We start from the raw sequence: 23,112 nt of genomic DNA on the forward strand, positions 1-23,112 counted from the left end.
CACTTGAGAGACCTCAGCCCAGTGTAAACGAGAGGGGGGAATCCTAACTGAGGAGACATTTCCACCTTTTCTACAGTTACTGATCCTTTCCCTACTGATTAGCTCCTCTGTTGTAATGCACCTTATTCCCTCCTCCTCTGACATTTTTGTTATTTGAAATTAATGTGTCCTTAGAGACAATCTGGGACTTTTGACCTCATTGCATCTTTAATTCAAGAACATGCTTTCTGCAAGTGTGAAAGCTCAAACTATGTTCAACTACAGTATATTAATCATCATAATTAGTCCCACAATCTATAGGAAAATATCAAACATTTTCTCTGGAGGATTAATTATTTTCTCTGGAGTGAAACATTTTCATTGGAATTTATCGTTAGCAAAACAATAAATAAAACAAGAAACAAAAAGTAAGTTAAATAGAGAGATTAAAAAATTCTACAGAGAACAATTACAGGGCAAAAAATGCCAAGATTTCAAGTCTAATACATAAAACTAAGTGTTAAAAATATGAGGGGTGGCGTGCTGTGGTGGCGTAGGGGATAGCGCGACCCTCGTTTGGAGGCCTTGAGTCCTCGACATGGCCGTCGCGGGTTCGATTCCCGGACCCGGCAACATTTGCCACATGTCTTCCCCCTCTCCTTCCCCCTTTACTGTCAGCCTACTTTCACATAAGGGACACTAGCGCCCACAAAAAGACCCCCTGGAGGGGTTAAAAAAAATAAAAATATTTATATATGAGGGGTAGTTTGGAAGGGATACAAAACGAAGAAATTTGAAATCAGTGGTCTCAAACTGCTTTCCTTAATGCTCAGAGTCCTGCAACATTTAGATGTATCCCTTGTCCTACACATGTGAATTAAATGGCAAAACTGCCTTACTAGCATGCAGGTGCAGGCTACTACATACTACAGAGCTCTGCTAAAGCAGGTGCGCTAATGCAGAGAGGCAACTAAAAGTTGCAGGACACCGGATTAACAATTACCACATACTTTGGTGTACTGTGCATATGTTGTGAGTCACAAGTACTCTGCATACATTGTCTGCGGTGCAGCGGTAAAGCGTGAAACCAGTAAGCAGAGGCCTCCCACCTTAACGTGGCTGTCACATGTTCGAATATCAGCCTGTTGACCTTAGCTGCATGTCTTCTTTCAAAATCCGCTTTCCTGTCTGACCACTGTAAAATAAAGGCAGGACGACATATTTAAAAAGGAAAGATTTCATAGTCGAGCATATCAACTTCCTTTATTTCTTTATTTCCCACAAATTCAGCCATGGTAGTAAAGTACAAGGAGGACTGATATTTTGCCTTTCAGCTTAAAAATAGGAAAGAACGTGGTACAAAAGACCATTATTGCAGACTAAAGTTCTTTAAAGCTTCTATTTTATTCAGACGCTCATCAAAGTTTGACTCCATTTTGTCCACAAGCTGGTACATATTCTCAACATCTATGAGCTCGGTGCTGAAAACAAAACAGTTCAATGTGAACACTGTTTCTAGCCGAGCAGCTTACTGTGCGACACAATGTACGCATATGAGGTTGTAAAAAAATGACTTTTGCACAGATGTGTCCGGCAGACATGCACCTCAAGTATGTAAGGAGCTATGGGGAGAGAAGTAGACCATAATATGTGGGAGCCTTTATTGTGTCACCTTTTAGTGATTCTTTGAACACAATCTATCAGGGTAATAAAATATGCATATTTTGAAGATGTAGCTTGGTATCCATATGGGATGAGGGGATATCCTGAAATACTTAGAGAAAGGCAATTAAGGTATGTAAAAGATAAGATCTATAGATCTGTCCTTACTACATAGAAAATTAATCAACTTTCAAGTAATATTCTCTATATCCCCCTCTGAAACAGAAAAATCTTTCCCCCCAGCCGTTTAAGGTCTTTTTCTATAAATCTTGAAGATAAATAGTAATCAACATATTCTCTGAAAAACAAATCTCAAGAATACAACACAGCATGCCCTGAGACTGTTTTTAATCACAACAGATCCAACAGCATAATTACTCCATGACTTCAGCTGCTCCCACTAAATCTCCTTAATGTTCCAGGTTTAATATAATGCACAGGGATGCAAACAAATGGCGTCAGCATGTTGTAAGTTCCCACATTCCCGTTTTCTTCTCTCACTGTCTGTGTAATAATCTCACTTTCATATTTGCGTTTCTCTCCCCCACTCCCTCTGATAATTCCCCATGTGCCCATTTCCTCCTTACTCTTTTTAATGCTTATCAAGGTTTTATTTCTCTGGAAGTCCAGCCGTAGGCTCGAGTATTTTGCTGAGTCAGGAGGCTGCCTGGTTTCTATGATGTCAGCGACAATCTAAGCAGTTATGAGGAAAGTCTTATGATAGGGTTGAATCTCTGTGAGCTTTTGCGTCGATACACTTTCTGTTGGCTCTCATGCACTCATTTCTTTCACCTGTAGCCATTCGTTGTCATGTCGATTCCCAGCTGTAGTGTATATGGGAATATGATAAAACAGCTTCCTTTTGTCAATTTCCATTGAGGTCCTGATAAAGCAGCACAGCTGAATGTGGAGGGGTAAGTGCATTTTCTTCATGATAGATATAAGATAACTTTATCACTGCATACTGTCTGGTTATCACTGTTCACCTGAGGCTAGTCAAACCTGATTGAAATGTGCTCACGCTGAGCATCTTGGCACAAGCACACGGCCCTGCTGCCAGTATTTGCTCGGATGGTCACACTATATGCAGAGCAATCTATAATTTTTCTTCATATTTACCTTCCTTGAGCTGTTAATTGATTTTCCTCAGATCAATTCTGTGGTTTACAGAAATTGGTGGAGCAAAAGGGGTTCAATCAATTGCCGAGTGATTAGCATGTGCAGTGGATTACTTCGAACTGAAGGACTGCACAAGAATGAAGGCTGAGCGGATGGCAGGCACCATTCAATGGAGGCACTTGCCCTATCTTTACGTTACTTAATGTTGAGTCAAAGTCTACTTTTAATAGCCTACGCCCACAGGTTGTTTGAGTGTCACACATGAAATAGCTCTTTATTTTGCCAAGATAGATCCTCATGCAGTGAAGCCACTTTCCCCACCTTGTTTCAGAAAGCTTGTGGGAGGTTCAGATAAAAGTTGCAGTGTCCTGAAGTGATCAGTATTGATCTCGATGGAGATTCTTTGCTGTGTTTTAAGAGGGCAAAAGCTTTGCACACACACCATTGAATGTGTAGTCTGGTATCTATGTGTATGAAGACTTTAATTTCTCAGGCATCTATCAGTTTAACAACACTAATACATGTAAAAATCAATGGATATTCTGTTACTAAGTTTGGAACAACCCAGAGGACAGTAAACAAAACAAAACAACACAGCCCTTGTGCTAATGATGTGACCCTCTTGACACTGAGGAATGAGAATGAATCCCTTTTACACTGAAACTAGCAAACTAATTGTAGGGTTAGTAATTAATTCTTAATACCGTCCATCTGTCGTGCTGGAAATGGACTGCACGAAAAAAGGCTAAAAACTAAGACACCAATGTCAGCTGTAGTTAATTTGGCGTCTGTATTTAAGGCATAAACAGAGAGGGGAGTTGAAATGTGTCATAGAGAGGCATATGTTCTGACATGAATAGGCTCTGACTGCAGATGGGAGAATAAAAACAGGACAGACCTTGCAGTTATGTACACACAATAAATGGGATTTAATTTAACACATTTAGTTCAAGAAAAGTACAAGAAACATAGATGACATATAGCTTGCTTGAAGTACTCTTTAAAAAATAATAATAAAAAAATCATTCCTGTTAATATGGTTCTCAATCATAACCTGTATGCAATTTGAGAAATTTTAATGTACAGTTTTATGTCGAGGTGTACACTGTTTTATTTCTTGGGAAACATAAATATATATAAACTGTGTGTAACATATACAATTTAAAACTCTCAGGGTGATATATTTCAGAGAGAAATAAGTTTGATTTTAAATTACCACTCCACCATTATTAGTGAAGATTAATTTGCCAACTTAAAATTTATGTAAATGACTTTAAACTGAGCCTGTAGTGCTCTTTCAAAAGATACTTTATTATCTGCAATTCCATTAAACTCACAAGCTCCTATGAGTGTAGCTCTGAGTGTAATAATGGTGCTTGACGCGCATTATCACAAATTGTTGGATATAAAAATTTATTTATCTTTCATTATGAAATGAAAACTTTATGCAACCCATGTGTTTTTTAGCTGGATGGAGAGAAAAAAGTTGGGAATCTGTGCCCTGTGTTGCATACTGTATGTATTCAGCACAACACAGTTCTTTTGAGAAGTTCACAAACCTATCATTGGGAGGAATCACACAGTTATGGCCAGTTGGGGGGAACGCCTGTTTCAGAGAGTTCTTACGAGAGTTAAGATAAATGTCATGTCCTGTATACTCTATATTAGCGCACATTTGGATTTTGACGCTGATCAATAGGAGAGAAGCTGACTCTGAATGCCTGCCCACAAAGCTTCTCTAAAAAGGAGTCTGAAGGAAAACATAAGAGAACATCAGGAAAATAAAAAAGGCATCTGTAAATAAACAGACAAGGAAGAAAACAGGAGGAAGAAAATATTACAGGCGAAAAAGTGAAAATAAATCAATGTATGATTTATTACATACATTGATATGTATGTAATAAATACATATCAATGTATGTAGTATATATAACATCTCATTAATGTAAATGTTTTAAAATCTAATATTTAACATATATCATATATTTCAATTATATGAAATACTCTGACTAAAAAGTTAGTATTTTCTTTTGTCTTTTTAGTCAAAAGTACAAGAGTAATTATTTCATAAGCCTTCACATTTACACCTACAACCTAATATGACCATTGCAACAGAACCCATAGCTCTCAGAAAAATGCATCATCCAATTTTACCATCTGAAACACAGTTGAGTTCATTTAAGGGTGTTAAATGGAAATGAGATGCTATACACAGAAGCAATATTTTTCTGAGCACAGCCTCAGTTTGCTACAGAGGTGAAGCTCCAATTTTGATGCTTCAAAAACAATCATAAGAGTTCAAGAGCACCTAGGTTGAGGTTGTTTGAAACACTAAAAAAGCAGTAAAATAAAAGTAGCAAGTATGTTAGAAAGTCACATCCAATTTTATGTGAGTGGATTCCAGAATTTAAACCGCTATTTGGAACTACTCATCTGTGTAGGCCCTGGACAGTCACAATAACTCTGAACACTCCAAAGTGTTTAAGCTTTACGAATAAGAGACTGACAATAACTCAAATGTGTGAGATCCCTAAAAAAAAAGCCCTAACCCTTATCTGCTTGTCTGTAAAAACCCTCCACTCTAAATCCACTTTAGCCTTTCCTGAGTGAGCTCCATCCTCTCTACCACACTGACACTATCAATGTGCAACTGTTACTGCTGCATAAATAACAGAAGAGATGAGGGCGACATGCTTTTTCATCTTTGACTATAGGATCAGTGAGTGCACCTCCCAAATCTATGTGCATACCGCTCTCTATGTTCTTGTTTTTCGCATGAGGTCAGACACTATTGACTGGAACCAGTGAGGGGAATGAGCCTGCATTTACCAACAAATTGGTCCCCTGGATTGACCTCTGGTTCAACTTAGCTGGATTTCAGGAGAAGGAAACATCAATACATCTGGTCAAAGACATAAATCTCACTCAGTCACCAGAAATAGGGCAGACAGATTTACATTTACATACAGTATTCATCATCAAGTTGACTTTCTGCCCCCATGGCAGGAAATGTGAGTGTGGGAAATGTCACTTTAATTATACTGCATTCATAACATTAAGAGCAATTACAGCAGAATGTAAAGGGTCACAAAGTGCCCATATAAAAGCGACTAGTGTCATATGTCTAGAAAATAATGACCGAAGTTCCAGCAGCAATTTTAAAATGCTGTTTTATTGGCTAGTAAGACCCAGAAGCCAATTACAGTCTCTCTGCAGTATCAGCTCTAATTTGTCCAAGTACAATGTGAGGAAAGAAAAATTAACCAAGATTAATTGAATCTGCTCTTTTCCATCAAGACTTCTCACAGTGTTAAAGTTTGGTTTTCCATAAGTAAAGTTCTTCTATTCAAACAAAGCTTATCAATGTGTTACTCAGACGTAAATGTGATGGTCAAACAATGCTCTTTTGAATAAAATATGCTCTGTAGGTCCAGCTGTTAAGCTAAACCATAGAGTGTTTTACAGAATGAATAACAATACCAGTCTGTCTTCTGTTGTAAAACCTGACGATTCTCTTCACTTTTCAGCATTCAGCTTAATGCCTTTAAAGCTGAATCAAGGACAATAGTCTGTCTGGAATTCATTGAATTTGCTGTGGGCAAATTATATGAAAAGGAACAAAATGCCTTAATCCTAACCAACAATGCTATGTCTCTGATTTTCAAAATCCGTCTTCCCCTTTTTAGAAGATACCTAAATACCACCAACCTCCAGGTTTCTGTGAATGTGGATTTCATGTCTTTATCAGGAAGCTTCCCTATTTATTTTATAGCAAAAAAAAATCTAATTGAAATTTGAGTTTTTAAAAACTTGATTAAAAGCTGACTGACATAGTTCAAACTCACATTATAAAATAGGGGGGTAAATATATAGCTTGCTCAGAAAATAATAGGAAACAAGACAATGGCTTCATGAGAACAAGAACAAACAAGAATTAGTCAACATGTTTGGGAAAAGATTACCAATTACCATTACTGTTCACATAAATAAAGTACAGGTTTTCCAAATCCATACAAAAATGTCACAGGCTTAAATCCTCATCCTTTCATTTTCAGGTCTCAAAAAATATTTACAACGCTAACAGGAATTGAATAGCAAGAATATTATATTTCAATATTGTGATCTGTAAGAACTTGCACCACCCCTACTAATAATTCACCTTAATTTATTTCTACTGGCATGGTCAATGAAGTTCATATCTGTTATTTTACCTGATTTCTTAGGCTAGTCTCCCTGCTGATCACATATAGCAGGGAGACTAGCCTGCTATATGCTGGAGGGAATAGCTACTTCCCTCCTACATCTTTTACACCTCACACAAGATACAATATCAATGTCTACCAGATGAACATTCTGTTTTATTGGACAAATTAATACACAAAAGACAAAATGTTACATTACTGGTTAAAAACATGTTTGGTGAGTACAAAAAAATTGTAGAAAGTAGGGTAATAAAGTTAAATTATGAACCTCTTTCAATATTTTGAGTATTATCAACCAAATAAATCCATTTTAGCAATGGCTAAACTTTGTTGTTTCTTATAATAGAATTTGAATGAATCAATGAGAAATGAATTCACTGAAAAGCTTAGCTGTTAGCCAGTCGGTTAAGAGGACAGACTTGCTTATTTTTCTGCTCTGTGTCAGGCGCCAATCTGTGCTTTGGCAAAGCCGTGTTGGGAGGTGCCAAAAGGACAAGTACAACAAAGATTAATATCTGTTAAGGGAGTTGTAGTTTTCTGCTTAACAATAGGCACTTCTAAACTGACATTGAACTAAATGCTTGAAGCAGAGGGCTCATGCTTTAGGATCAGGGGATGCAACAGATACTGATTAGTTCGTTTTTATTAACACTATACTGTTCACAAAAACTCAGCAGCAAAACACTTTGGAATATTTCTAATAAAAAACTAAACAAACAAGCAAACTGAAAAAAAATGCTTAAAATAATAACAACCGCTCCATTTAGCTCACTATAGTACCAACATGATTTTTGTCATTCTGCGATGTCATTTTCCATAAATGGTAAGGAAAAAGTTAAAAGTTTTTCGCTACTTGGCTAAAAATGCAGTAAGAATTTATGTTTTAAACTTTGCTATTTTTTGAGATTTTTTTTGTTGAGAAATTCAAACTGTTCCCTATGATATTTGCAAACTGGTAATTGAAATACATTCTCGTCCAGTTTATTCATTTATTTTCTTATTTATTTATTGGTTCAGGATAAGTGGAGTCATCCTTTGATTAGTGGCTGTGACGGATTTTCATCTCAAATTGGTCTGTCATTTCAATCTTAACAAGAAAAGCACACTAATGGCACATATTAGTGTGGAAATTAATAATCCTTGAAGTAGGATATATTTTTATGATTCCATTCCGAGTGTGGACTGCCAACTATTTTATTATACGTCTTTTTCTGGTCTTTTGCAGTTTCTTTCTGTTGGGATGCAAATCTGGTGTTGTGGGCCCGCAGGGAGCCACCCACCATTACTATGATCTCTACATGCTAGATGGTATTAGAGAGAACAAATATAGAGCAAAATGGTCTAATCTGATCTGCTCCTTTCAAAACAGCTCAGACAAGGAGCCTGGGATTCCTCACCGCTAATTAACATTGTCGTCTGTGACAGGCTGTGGACTTGTGAGATGCTCATCTCATTGATAGTTTCAGACATATTACAGTAATACAGCGGGAAAGAGGGACTTGAATGAAAAAAAAAAGGGTCGTTCATCATTTCTGGGGCTGTTACAACCTTGGTGTGTTGAATCTCAAGATTACTTCACCAAAGACATTTCTCAGCACTTTCACTGACCTCAGTTCATTATTTGCAGATGTAAAGAGGGTGGATCCTTGTCAAAAGTCTTGAATAACTCATCATCTTAAAAGCTAGGGGAAATAATAAAGGGTTAATGGTTCCTTTTTGAAACCTTAGAGGCTTTACTGCTAAGTACTTGCATTTCCATTCCTCTCATGTACAAACAGAGCTAAGGAAGAGACTGGGGAGCTGAGATAGCAGTTAACAGCACAGGATGCATAAAAGTGTTTGTGTATTCAGGTGGTTTGTTTTTCTGTTTATATGTGCATGTACATGCACGCGTCCCCCATTAATGCATTTCTCTGTACACATAACAGCATACTCAAGTACTTTTACAGTGTGTGTGTGTGCATGTGTTTGAGCCGGTTTTGAAATCTTTATTGGCCATAATAAAGAGTGACATGATTCCAAGTTACAGAGAGCCTTTAGTATTGGAAGAGTGAAGCCATGCTTTAGATATGCCAGAAGTGCCAAAAGGCTTCGAAATCGAGCCGATAGAACTAACCTTATTTAGCGGGCAGACATCTGAGCCATTTCCCCCCAAAAGAGAATGCCATTTCTGAATGTCATGACCTTTTCTAACCGCGTTTAAAACCCTCCAAGGTCGTTAAGGTGTGGTTTGTCAATAAAGCAAATTTGAAGACACATGAGGAATGGTAAATGACACACGTGAGCAGGTTTTAATGTACATACCATTGCATATTGTTGATCTGACTGAGCTGGTTTGGTTACATTACAGTGATTGAAGCTGTGAAGGCGTGTGTGGGGGTGTGTCTGTGAGTGTGCAGGCTTGATGAACTTTAAAGCTAGGATAAACAGCCTCAATAGCATAACAAAGATGAAGTGAAAAGAACAACAGGGTTATCAGAGTGTGTGTGTAAAGACTGAGTGGCATTTGTAAAGTGATGAGGAGTCCAGGCTTTTAGGACAAAGTGGGGAATTGCCCTGACTACTAGGTCCTACCCCAGACATCATCCAGATAATAGTCTGCCAGAGTAAAACGGCGCTGTTCAATAGTTTACCCTGAAAGTGCAGAAGACCAAGACTGAAGACATAACAGTAGATGTTAAAAGAAAAATCAGAAAGGGTGTTTATTAAAGGGCTTTAGAGTTTGAGAAATCAATGGAGTAAAATTCTTGCTTTGTCAAAAGGTCATTGGGTTTAGATCCATGTAATTGATAACAGAATGTTATCGAAGGTGAAACAAGCACAGAACATAAATAGGATTTACTGAGAATCCCTCTGAATTCAGAAGAACAGGAAAGTGTGGAAACTTCTGCTTAAAAACAATGGCAAATCATCCCTCCCATCAGGTTTCCTTCAGTATGACCTCGCATACCAAGTAGACAATATCTTTAAAATGTGTGACTTTCAGCTATTGTGATTAAAAATAACCTGATTTCATACTTGCCCAGAGCTGAATGAAAAATTCACTTTAGTTGTAAACATTTCAACAATTTCAAAAGAATAACGAGGGATTTTATGCCGGCATTGTGGCAAATGTTTCTTTGAGTGAGCAGTAAAAAGCAACTGTCTCTCTTAGTTCAAGGACCTAAGCAAACAACTGTTGTTAAAATTCATTAAAAATGCTTCCAAAGAATACAATAACAAAATAAAACTCTTTGTACAGATAAAATCAATAAAGTCAGCAAAAGTATTTATAATGGTATTACATCATATGAATATGAATTACTTTCATATTTCATATGAATTATAAAAGTAATTCATAAAATTTTCATACAGAAAAATTAAAAGAAACGTAGAGTTAACTGATGACTTTTTTTTGGTCCCTGAAACTAGTCAGAGTAAAGTAAAAATATATGTTAACAGATACAAAGTCTCAAATTGATACTTAAAGCAGACACGTCCACATTACATACCAAAAACCCAATAACATTATTAAAAGTATTGTCATGTGTATGATATTTTCTTAATGTAATACTTTATATATTTTATGAAAAAGGACTTTGAACTTCCTTGTTGCTAAAATGTGCTATAGAAATAAAGTTATAGATTGAAACATTTTTGGTACTTTTACATCTAGATTTTAAATAATACATTAACATATAGATTTTCTTTTATTTGGCTGGTAGCAAACAATCATTTTTAGTTTCTGAAATGAAGTTGAATTTATTACGATCTACAACTTTGAAAGTGGACAGGTAAGCACTAACAGGAAATTTGGCTGTACTTTTTTGAAGTGAAATAAATATTAACAGAAAAAACAATGGATTAATAGATTATGCTATAACATAACCATTTAGAAACTAAAATTAAAATCATTTCAATAAGATTAAGAACCATTTATATAAGAGAATAAAAACATGTTTCATTCTCATGTTCTTATGAGACATGATCATCAATGGAAATTCCTCCAATTTGCATTTTACAGCACACATGGAGTTTCTCCTCATTGAATGCTACAGGTAGCTATTTGGATGGCAGCAGATTAGTCTCCTGGACTAGTAATGTTAACATTTACCTTGGCAATTCAGATACATATTTTGATTAAGTACAGGCACAGATTTGATTGCTGTTGAAAAATCTGTATGTTGACAAAAAAATGTTTGTGCAGTCCACCTTCCTTTTTCCACTGCAGATGAATAAGAAACCTCAATGTTCTGAATTAGTAGTTTAGTGACATCTGGAAGTTCTCCATTTTTTCGAATGGCACACTTCGCTCTGCACATAAACATTCTGCATATGTTCACATATAAAACAACACTGTATTTGTTTGGAACAGCTGCTTACCAAACACACAGGGCTTACATGGATATTTTTTGTACAAATATGTGAACCATAAACTTTTAGTAATACTGGAACTGAAGTTCTTTATATAACCAACTACCTTCCTTAATTTTGTAGTGAGAGATCAAAATTATGTTTGATTTGTGTAAAACAAGTCCATGGCAATCTTTCATGGGAGTTGATTTTAAAAGCAATAAGTACAGTATCTCCACTTCCTAGATTTATTTTCAGCTAATTAGAACAAACTAATTGTTATTTTGCTTCCAGTTCTTTATTAAACAATGGATTATAACCAGTCTATTCTTCTAGGAGTTAATGTAAGGGGGGAAATACTTGGTAAAAAGTAACTACATCCTTTTGTTCACATTAGGAATATTGGTGCCTTTGATATTGACATGAAAAAGTCACAACTGTAAGAAACTGAAAAAAACCCAAGGAAATAATCATGGATAGATAATTTCACTAGTTTGAATCACTCACTTTACTATGTTACAATATGTTTGTAATTCATACTCTCACCTTCAGATGACACAGTGTAGGCTACTGTATAAATAGAATTATGTGCAATTATCCAGCATATTTTTCTTGAACCATAGAAAAAGGCAGCTACAGCTATATTACTCAACAGAACTGGGCTAAAAAATACAGAGCAATAATGGACGTGAGCAGATAAAATAGAAATACTTGCATTAAAATATAATTTGAGCTGTTTATTGCTGTAATGAGTGTGAGTCAGCTGAGGAACAAGAAGAGTTTAGAACTGTGTCAGATGCGCTGGGTGAAACTCAGGAAAATGCACAACTCCAGCAGACATCATGAAAAATACAAACTGCTGCAAGTCCTTATTCCTCAAGAGTTTAATCCAAGAATCATAGTGATGCAGAGAAGACCTGCTTGTCTACTAACAGAGCGCAAAACAGCCCATTAACCACATTTTCAAAGACAAGGACCTGTCCAAAGCTCTTACTCTGTTACTGCTGAAATTGCTCACTTTTTTACCTTAAAATTACACTCATTTAACTCCTCAAAGGAGTGCTCTTAGTAGTAGTAAGAGAGAGGAAAGACTCAAAGCCCTGCACAATGAGAACTCACTACGATCTCCAAATTCGCCAAAAAGCCATCTTTTCTGATTTACTGTGGCCTCCACTGTACGTTTGTGGCTTTCTTCAATCATCCCCCTTAATGCACTAACCATTAGAGTCTGTCCAGAAACAGAATATACCCTGGTGTCTCAATTATAGGCCAAGACTGAATCTCTACGGCAGCTGTAGAAGGAAATGACTATCCATTTTCTGCTTCAGCTCTCACACGCTGGCCGAGCAGTCCTGCCTGTTGTTCAGAGCACCAAAAACTCATCTTTCCAACTGAATTGTCTTATTAATAACCCTGACTGCAGTGAAGGTGCCAATTAAAGTTAGCCTAAGATTTACATTTATTTTCCAAAGCTCTGTAGTGCTGTTTCTCTTTGCGGCCTTGTATTATTTATTTGAAAACTTTCAGAACTGGAAAAAAAAGAAAATCAGGCTTTTGAAAGCAAAGTTGTAAATGCAACATCAAATAATAGTGAAAGATGTAATAGATTTCAAGAAATTATAGTTCACTATGCGCTTTCATCTTCTGGTTGGATTTGGTGCTTTGCAAACTCTGAAAAGTTATACCAAGAAAAAAAAAAGTGACCGACAGGGATAAAAGGACTGTCTGCAATGAGAATTCAAATGGGATGTGGGAATAAACACATGAAAGAACAAAATTTTTTTGGCACAATTTAACAACGGCAAGGGGTCCAGCAGGAGTCGGTTTTGATATCTGCTATGATTCTGTAATAAATACTGAGAAATATCCACGAAAGAGAAGATGACAGAAAAAGGCTGTTAAATAATTTTCGTATTCTTCTGAAGACACTTATGGATCATTGAATATGCGAAAATGCATTTAATGCTGCGTTTCCTCTCTGTGCATGCGGGACTGTCAATGTGACCACTTCTGCATTTAATGGCTGGCACCCACCGATGAGATGTGAAGTGGGAGAGATGAAAAGGAGAGACTGTATGAGGGAGCAACAAAGCTGGCAAAAGAAAGGTAGAAACAGAGCGGCTCTGACAGAGATGTGAGGTAAGTAAAATAATATGCTGACAGAGAGAGCACGCCATGACCATTTATATAAGAGGCTGACAAACTGGTGAATGGCAGCCCTGAAAATGAGTGTGTGCAGAGAGCAGCGATGAACAGGGAAGGTTAAGTCCCATAAAATAAGGATATCTGTTTATGTAGTTAACATTAGAGGGATGGGAGGAAAGCAGGCCTCTGTGGATGATTAGAATGTATTCTGAATGCTTCATGAGAGTCTGGAAATTATTAGGAAAAAATGGATTAATGCTCAAGTACACCTTCACAGAGTGGATTAATTTTAATATCCCAGTGTGTGTTCAACTGCAGTCTTTTAAAGTGTGAACAACTTTGTTTGATGGATCAATAAATATGAGTTTGACATGTTTGATGTAACTGGAGTGAACATAATAATAATTTCAAAGACTTAGTCTCCACTGTGCTGTTTCTGCTGTCCCATTGATCAGCTCATGAATTGGAATATCATCAAAGTGTTAATTCATTTAGGAAATGTAATTTTTTAAAAATGAAACCAGAGTCTTTACACACTGAGCCACATACTTCATGCTTTTGTCTCTCAATCCAAAAAAAATAACGAAAACCCAACACTAAGTGTCTTGGTAAATTAGAATATCACATAGCACCATTAGAAAAACATATTTTAAAAGAGAATCTATCATGTATTTTCTAGGCTCATAGTGCCATTTTATTGCATAATCAAGTAACTATGTTACCTTCAGTTGGTATAAAAACGCTATATATCAAGCACAACTTAAAGAAAATCTGACTTTGCAATTTGCTGACTTGAGATCAGCCTTGGTCTCTTTCAGAAGTTCCTACTCTCTCTGACACTCAACTTTCAGCATGTCATCACAACTTTCACTGCTCTTAGGAGTTTTGGACTGAGAAGCAGTTCTTATGATAAGCTCAGGAGATTTGCAGTTCCCCCAGGTGTTTGCTTATTGCTGCTGCCACTAGTCTGCAAAAGCTAAGATGGTAAGGTGTCGATGTGGGCGTGGGACAGGAGCGGAAACTTGATTGGAGACTGCAGATCCAAGGAGGAGCTCTGTTGAAATTGGCCTATCTGGAGGTTACTGTCAAGAAAAAGATGAGGCACCAGACCAAACAATGCAGATGGGCTGAAAGTCTTTGTTAAAGCAACATCAGCTCTCTCAATATTTTTTAAATTGGTCTTTCATAAGATTTTATTTTATTGAGGGACTGAATTGTGGATTTTTATTACATCTAATCCATCATCAAAATTGACAGAAGTAAATAGTTTAGATATATTATTGCATGTAATAAATTTCTATATAATATGACTAACACATAGTCAATGGAATTACGGTTAACTTCTTTTTATTTAAAAACTTACATTTGTATCGAACTGTGGAGGTGTCTGTGGGGGTCTCTGCCATTACCATGAAAAATGTTCTTGTTGAAAACAACATCACAGAATGAAGACCAAACTTTAAAGGCCTGAAACAGCTTTCAATCTTAGTTTTATTCACTATATTTAAATATTTCTTAAAAGTTAACTTAGGAATGATGCCATTTAACTTCAATGCTGGCATGGTAGATGGCAAAAATAAAAGATGAGAGAGGAAAGAGACATCACTTTGTTTTATAGCATCCTATAAGCAGAATGAAATACAATGTCTATTTTAGTGTGGCTGTTTCCCACATTAGGTAAATGTGTGAGATAGTGCACTGTAATAAAAAGCTAGAGCATCAACGGCAAAGCAGACTCTTGCTTGTAATGACTATTATTACACAAACAACTGCACACAGATCTAACCCGATTAATACTCATTAGAAAGAAAACAGAGGATCATATGGCAATCTTATTCTAAGATTACAGTAATTGCTTTTGTTTAATGAAAGCACATTTACACAGTATGGTAAAGCAAATGTTTTCAAAAGGAAAACTGTTGATCAATTAAATTAACTCTGGCAAGCTTTGATATTTCTGAGAATCATGCTATAAAGCTGCTCGGAGCAGTAAAATTAGCCTCACTAAGTGCCGGATGTATTTGCCTGTATGTGCATTATGCATATTTTACATGCAGACACTGGAGGCTTTTGTGCTTCTGTTTACTTTTCATTAGAAATAGAATGATCATTTAAGTGAAGGAGGAGATGGAGGTCTTACTTCAAGCATACTTATGCGCCTTTCCATCCTATCATTTCAAGAAGATTTTTTTGTTGTTGTTTTGATTGGAGAAGCTTGCAGGCTTCTAGGTCCACAGGACAAAATCCATTGCCTATTTACATCATCCAGGGATCAAGGGGTCAAGTATGATATATGATATGCCATCTGCTTATCAGACTCTTCCAGAGGTGATGGTGGAGTTAGCACTCAGTAAAAATGAAGGTCAGCATATCAAGTCAAAACAAACCATGCGGGCCAGGAGCTGAGGTGGAGGTGCTCTGAGGGTGTGGAAGTTGTTTGCACGGTTTTTGATCTTGCTACCATATAACTGATAAGGCTGGGAGAAAATGCACTGCCAAAAAGGATTATCTGTGGGTAGCTCAGCGTGTCTGGCGACAAGAATGCCGGGTGAAGTAGATGCTGGTTTGTTTGCCTTAGAATCTCCTCGAGAAGTCCAGCACACTGGTTTCAACGAGTCCAGTCCTCTGGGATGAACGGTACAAGCCCACTCATCGGAGACCTCAGTAAAAGCTTGTTGAATCACGATACTCCATCGTATTCAATAATTCATAAGTGAAATGTTTCTATATACACATTATCCAGGAGTGACTCACAAACCCCAGCAGTTAGCAGTCGCTTTCGCAATTATACATAATTGACACTTGACATGACTTAACAACAGCACTTTTGGCTTGTGTGTCTGACTTTAGACATATAAATGAACAATATATATTTGTATTGCTAAAACCAAAACCTTTATGAGCTGTCTGTTAATAAAAAGCAATCACTCCAGTTCAGAGGTCCTGTGTGGATTAGCTACCAGTAAGAGAGTTATACACAACACATATATTGTCTACTTCAGCATCCTTAATGCTTTTGGATCTTTTGTATGATCAGTAACTCTAATATTGTTGATTTATATGGGTGGTCACTATACTGAACCAGAATGAGAGACCATTCAAATGCTCAGGAAACCATTGCAGGTATTTTAAGTTAGTTACCTGATAAAGGAATAATGGAAAACTTTGCAGCAAAGGATATATAATTACTGAGGTGGTATAATCATGTACAACTACAATAAAATGTGCCTTAAGAAAGTTTTTATCAGATAAAAGTATGAAACAAGAACAAATGATTAGAAGCAAAAATACCTGACAAATTGCCCATTTTAGGTAATAAATAAACATTTAATTGTACAAGCTTTACATGGTTGCAAGGATAATTTGATTAACACATCATCCCAAGCCTGGAGCTGAGAGAGAGAGACTTGAATTTCAGAAATGTTCAGGAGAATACTTGATTATCTCTTTGATGTTATGCTCTGGACATTGAAATGAAATATTATGCATGACATTCTTTCAGTCTAAAGCAATAAGAGCAAGGTCTAATAAGACTGGTAATCTACAGGGTTTTTTAGATGCTTTACAAAGATGGAAAGCAATGTGTGTCTGCAGTTCGTATTTTATCTCAATCTGTGGGCTTTGGTCCATCATTTGCATTTTTTATGGGTTTCTCTCAAACATATCCAGACATCGGCTATCTGCTCATTGATCTTTTTCCTCTCATCTCCTTAGGCTTCATGCTGGGTCAAAGGAGGAGCAAGTAAATGCTTATAAATAATGCGAGACACGTCAACCTTTTAAGATGCAGACCATCTTCAATCTTTCAGTGATTACTTCTATCAAAATGTACAAATGTAAAAGTTTTCTTTTTCTTTTGAAGCAGAAGAACAGATAGTAATTCGAGTCAAGTTGGATGAGGATGCTCTTTCTTTCCCTAGACTCTCAGTGTGCACATTTAAATCATGATGGAGGCTAAAATGACCCATGAAACACTGAAGAGCTAGATTATGTTAAATGCTCATGTCATTCAGGTTGACAGCAGAGTTGGGCCTTGAAAAACAATAGTTGTGACTCAGCACAGTTATGAGAAGACTACTTTTACCAGCTGCAAGTGATTTGTGTAAATAAACAGAGGTAGCAGTCTATAAGAGTGTATGCTATAATCACAGATCTACATTTCATTTGGCTGACAGGGTGGCATCAGGCCAGCTGCTTTAGAGCGTTTCAGCTGTGTTTTATGTTTTGGGAAATGTACATAAATCCATTTGTTAAAGTTAAGAAAAGCATATGACCTTCTATTCCATTAAATTAAAAGCAACTCAGACTAAATCCAACCAAAAACCTAGGAGGCCAAGAGAGTAAAAAGCAACTGGTGTGCTTCACTTTGCAGAATACATTATGAGGAAAGAACATTAAGTGGAAATATTGAGGCAACAGCTCAAGATATGAGCCAAGATGTTCAAGCTTGGTAGCAAATGTGTCTTCCAAACCAATGATCACTTGTTTATTGGTATGCTTGGGGTCATTGGTATGACCCCAAGCATACCAATAAACAAGTGATATAAGAATAACAAAGGCAACGTTTTAAAGTAGATACTACAAAGCTCTAATATTAATACATAGAAAATGTATGGGAAGAGCTGAGTTGTGTAAAGAATAAGGTACTTTACATTAATGACTGACTTACACTAGTTCTGTCACAAGGAATGGGATAAAATTCAAATTAATGCGATAAGCGTGAAAGGCTGCATAAGATGTTTGATCAAAGTAACACAGAGTTTAAAGGTAATCCTAGCAAATACAAATACAGTACAGTACATAAACAACTGAATTTAAAAGACTTTTTCAAAAATGCATAAATCTTGCCCATTATTCGGGCATATAGTAAATAGAAAACAATTAACATAACTTCCATTTTCATCTGTATATGCAGGAGATAGTTTGCTTAGTTCTGCTTATAAATAAAGTAAACAGTCCTGTAGTTTCTAAAAATGACAAATCCTGACTACTAGCACCACATTTTGTCACTTTTACACTTAAGCCTTTCATGGCTTAAACAAATGATATAGCATGTCACTTGATGGGCTTTTCTGTGGCTGCTCAGTATCATCCCAATAATATGACAGGCTAAGGATGTTTGGTGTATTATAAAAGCAAAACAACAACATCCCATGCACACCCATACAATCCTTTCAGCAAGAATTGTGGACTGGTTTGCTTTTGTTTTTTGTCTGAACACAAAAGAGCCAGTATCACCCACAGTCATTTCTTGTCTTCTTTTGTTTCTGACAGTCAACTCACGGCAGCTCCAAACATCGTGTTGCAAAAGATAGCAATGTTAGGATTGATTAGAAGGGAGACAAGTAAACTCATGTTGCTGTTTCACGCTATAGCCAAAAGAAAAATGTAAAAAAAACATCTTTGTTGTCCTTTTATATAAAGAAAACTCATTCTCTACATAATCTTTAATGTGACTACCACTATGCTTAACGAGGTGACACAACAGTGGTATCAATAAACTCTTAATGGCAACAATGAACATTTTCTGAAACTACTCCTTTTGACTCAGGGTTATCACATGTAGAGCAGTGAATCTCAATGTGGAGCTGAAGAGAAGAGAGCAATAAGTGTGACAGCTCTGGCTGAGTGGGAGTCAGAGGAGGTGAGGGGCCACAGCTGGCTTTGGCAATGGGCTTGTTGACTGTTGAGGCGTCTGATGGCAGTGGGCACAAATAAATGACTGCACTGCTCTTTCTTGCTCTTTGGTGGGATAAATTGGTGGCTGAATGTGATGTCCATCTGCCACAGTTCATCATAGAGTGAGGAGGAGGAATTATTTAGAACACTGATCATCTTCTTCCTCTCTGTTCTCTGATTTTGATTTGACTGAAGTGCCATATCCAAGGGTCTTGTGTCCTCTCCTGATGAGGGACTGTCTACTGACCATTGACTTTTGTTGACCATTCTCGTCAAAGTTGATAACAGATGCCTGGACTCCAGTCTTCTTGCTCCATGGGTGTTAGGGGTTGTATATTCAATCTTATAAGCCATAAATTGTTGGGAAAGGTAAAGGGTAAAATTTTACATCTTTATGCAGTGGTAAGGTCAATACTGTAGCTTACTGTAGTAAGTTCCATGCTTTTGTAACAAACATGTCATCACAATTAGTTCCAATTGTTTTCAATTGACAGAACATTTTGAGTAAATGCCACTTAACTGTTCATAGACACATATATTCATGTGTCTTTAAACAAACTGTATTTAATGGCACAGATGTGTATGGAGTACTACATTTGTCGGTGCTGTTTGTTTAGATATCAAGGAAATTGATGACCTATTGAAAAAACTAAATTCTTGTCTACATTAAACATTGTTGGCTGATTGAATAGTTTTTAGTTGTTTGTTGTAATAACTGCTGGCAATATCAGTATTAAAAAACTTTAAAAGATTAGTTATTTTTTGACATAAAATGATGCACATCATTCTTTCTTAACATCTCTTTCTAGATGTTAAGAAAGAGTGAAAAAGTTACATATGTATTTATACATGTATAGTCTGTCCATAAAACATATCTAAATTATATAAACAATAGATAGGGCAAAGTACCAACAATGAGTATTGAGAATCTAAACTTATTTCTATTTTAGTTAGAGCACCACCATAATAAAATAAACCAACTAAAAAAAAAACTTAAAGCAACTTGGGGAAAAAAAACAGGAACAGTGACCCACTGAGTGAGTTTATCTTAACGACTGAAACCCCTGGTGTTCCTCTGGACCATGAAATTGTCATTTGTCCTGCAAGGGCTCTATCAAATGAAAGTTAAGGGCCATGCAGGGCCGCTTTTTTGTTGATGAGATTATTTGGGCTTGTGCTTGTGATCTCACTAAATCTCCATAGATAATTACATTCAAAAGTTGTCTCGATCCACTAAAGTGATTTCAAAATGACAATAAAAAAAAGAAAAACTTAACGAATTAATCATGCAATAAGACTTATTGCATGTGGTTATGTGGAAACTATTGAATGCTGGTTTAATTTTAATGTGCCTTAGCCACAGAGAGCCTCTCGGTGTGTCTGTGTTTTTGACACGTGGAAAGTATTAAGCAAAAATAATGTAACCGGCAAAAGAGATTACATTCTGAGACTTGCTTAAAACCATTACAAAGGGAGAAAAGACGACCAGGGAGAGGGGATTACTCTTGGCTGGAATGTGGAAACAGAGCAAGGAGGGGAAACAAGGGTGACATTGAAAGTGTAGCAACGACAACAGCACAAGCAGAATATCAGGTGAAAGACAGTGGCAAAGCGCCAACTGATTGTTCTAGAAACAAGGAAAGAACAGAAAGAAAAGGTATAGAGAGAAGTAGAAGAAATGTGAGAGGAAGAATATTGGACAGGAAGGGAGTGATAAAGGAACAAGGACGTCAAGAGATTCAATCTTACAACCAAGGCCCTTTACAACCGACAGTGTCCTGCCTGTGACGTGTACTGCAGGGAGTGGTGGTAAAAAGCCAGAAAGAGAAGAAGACGAAGGCATTAGCATTATGAAAAGCAGCAAAGACCCAAAACAAATATGGAACAGCCACTTGATGATGTTACTGCTTGCTCCACAAAAGGGTGGTGGTGATGGGGGCTGTAATGACAGGTAGGGGGCGTAAAGCTGCAATGACGCAGGCTGCTGGAAGTAAATGTGGCCAGATTAATAGCTAAACAAAAATTAGCAAATAAATGCAAATAAAATCAACAGATGACATAAATAAAGCTGTACACCCAGCAGGCATTCCAGCCAGTTGAAATTAACCAAGATGGAGGGAAGGAATCTGACTAGGGTTAGTATGAGGCAGCGGACCTCTTTACTAATCTGGTGTACAGTATAGTGACATATACTGACCTGGGCTTGAGACAGCACTAGTGGTGGTGGGCTCAATAATTGCTACAGGGGAGGAGAGGAGGGGAAGAGGGAGGGGAAGGGAAAGAGGACATTCATGTATTATTAACAGAATGGAGACGTAAAACAAAAAAGAAAAATGCATGCAAGGACAAAAAGGACAGGGAATGGAGACAAACCCTCCCCATGCAATAAGGACTAAAGTCTCTGTAGCAAGATGCAGCTTTTACATGCTCATAAACAACATGTTCCACTGCCCCAATGCTCTGAGATTTGCATGAATTAAAAATAAATAATAAAAAGGAAATAGATGAACCTTGAAACTGTTGCTGCTTCAAAACTCTAAGGGGATTTCTTGGCGATGTGAAATCTTACTTCTGGTTTGCTAAACAAGGACTTATTCTTGCTTTGATGGTTAAACACACCGATCTCTGGAACCACCCTATAATTTCAACAGCACTTCTTGGGTAGTTCTTAAATCACATCTTTCTTTGTCACAGATTCAGCCACCGGTTTCGATTTTGTCATCCTTTTAAGGATGTATGAAGTGACTAGAGAATGAGCAGAAAATGGGGAACTCAAAGTCTCTGTTTGATCCCGCAGAGGAATGAAGTCAGGAGGCTCAATCTGATTAACTTATGAACTCATTTCAGGCTGAGCCACTGGTGGCATTTGAGTGATGGAATAGTGTGAGACCATGAAATGTTCAACCCAGTGTGTCAAAACCAAGCCTGAGAGGGCCCTTTCCTCCCTAAGTCAATGGGTAAAATGTCACAAAAGTAGGTCTTATACTTGATCATGCCAACAGTTACAAATATCCATGTAGGTTGTAGCTTATTTAAACAGAGATATACAATTACTGACAACTTTATTAAATACATAAGCTATATTGCATGGAAGCAAACAAATCAACCAATCCCATTGTATGAACCCGGCATCAATATGTGATGAAGATGACTTGCTTATGCTCAAATCGACCATCACAACAGGGAGGAAAGGAAATTAAAGGGACTTTGTTAATGGCATGATTGTTGGTGAAAGCTCTGAAAATAAGGAAATTTCAGGAGAGGAGCAGATGTGTGGATGAAAATGCCTTATTGATGTCAGGACAAAATTATTGCATGGTCACAAGACAAGAAGAGCCAAGAAAAAGCATAATATCATCTCTGAATATGGAAAACCCGAATCAGATGGGCTACAGGAGAAGAAGACAATACGGTGTACGAGTCCTGTCAGCTAAGAAGAGGAAACTGATGCTATATTTCACACATCCTCATGAAAATCAGACAATGACAGATGTCTCCTGGTCCGACGATTCTTTGTTTTAGTTATGATGGACAGACTTTGCCAAAAATAGTATGAGAGCATGAATCCATGCTGCTTTGTATAAATGTCTGTTTGGTGGTTATGATGCAATGGTATGGAAAACGTTGTCTTGAAACACTTGGGGCCCCTAAGCATCGGTTACGCATCATTTGTAATTTAAATGCTGCAGCCTACCTGAGTTGTCCACCCTTTTTAAACTGTACTGTATCCATCTTCTTATGACTTTGGAGCATTATGTCATCTCGTAGCGTTCAAATCAACTCAAACTGATTGGTTAAACACAACCACCCATGTCACCATGGCTTACCAGATCTTGGTAAAAAAAAACACCTTTAGAATGTGGTGGAACAAAGGATTTGCATTTTTTTATACGCAGCCAACCAATCTGCAATAACAGCTATCATTTCCATGTTAACAACATCTCTTATTACTGTTTCCAAAACTAGCTAAATATAAAGGTGGTCCAATTTCATA

General features: G+C 37.0%; 1 protein-coding gene across 2 annotated transcripts in view; it reads right to left on the reverse strand.

Moving 5' to 3' along the window:
• negr1 (neuronal growth regulator 1) overlaps positions 1-23,112 on the reverse strand; it is a 172,231-nt gene that overhangs the window by 11,581 nt on the left and 137,538 nt on the right. Inside the window, exon 7 of one of the 2 annotated variants that reach the window (XM_023340076.1) lies at positions 21,316-21,357. The exons of the other annotated variant lie outside the window; for it this stretch is intronic. Within the exon in view, the coding sequence (XP_023195844.1) occupies positions 21,316-21,357 (42 nt within the window). The remainder of the gene's footprint in view (positions 1-21,315; positions 21,358-23,112) is intronic. 2 annotated transcript variants of the gene reach the window in all.

The sequence above is a fragment of the Xiphophorus maculatus genome, chromosome 9 (assembly GCF_002775205.1).
Source record: "Xiphophorus maculatus strain JP 163 A chromosome 9, X_maculatus-5.0-male, whole genome shotgun sequence".
Lineage (NCBI taxonomy): Eukaryota > Metazoa > Chordata > Actinopteri > Cyprinodontiformes > Poeciliidae > Xiphophorus > Xiphophorus maculatus.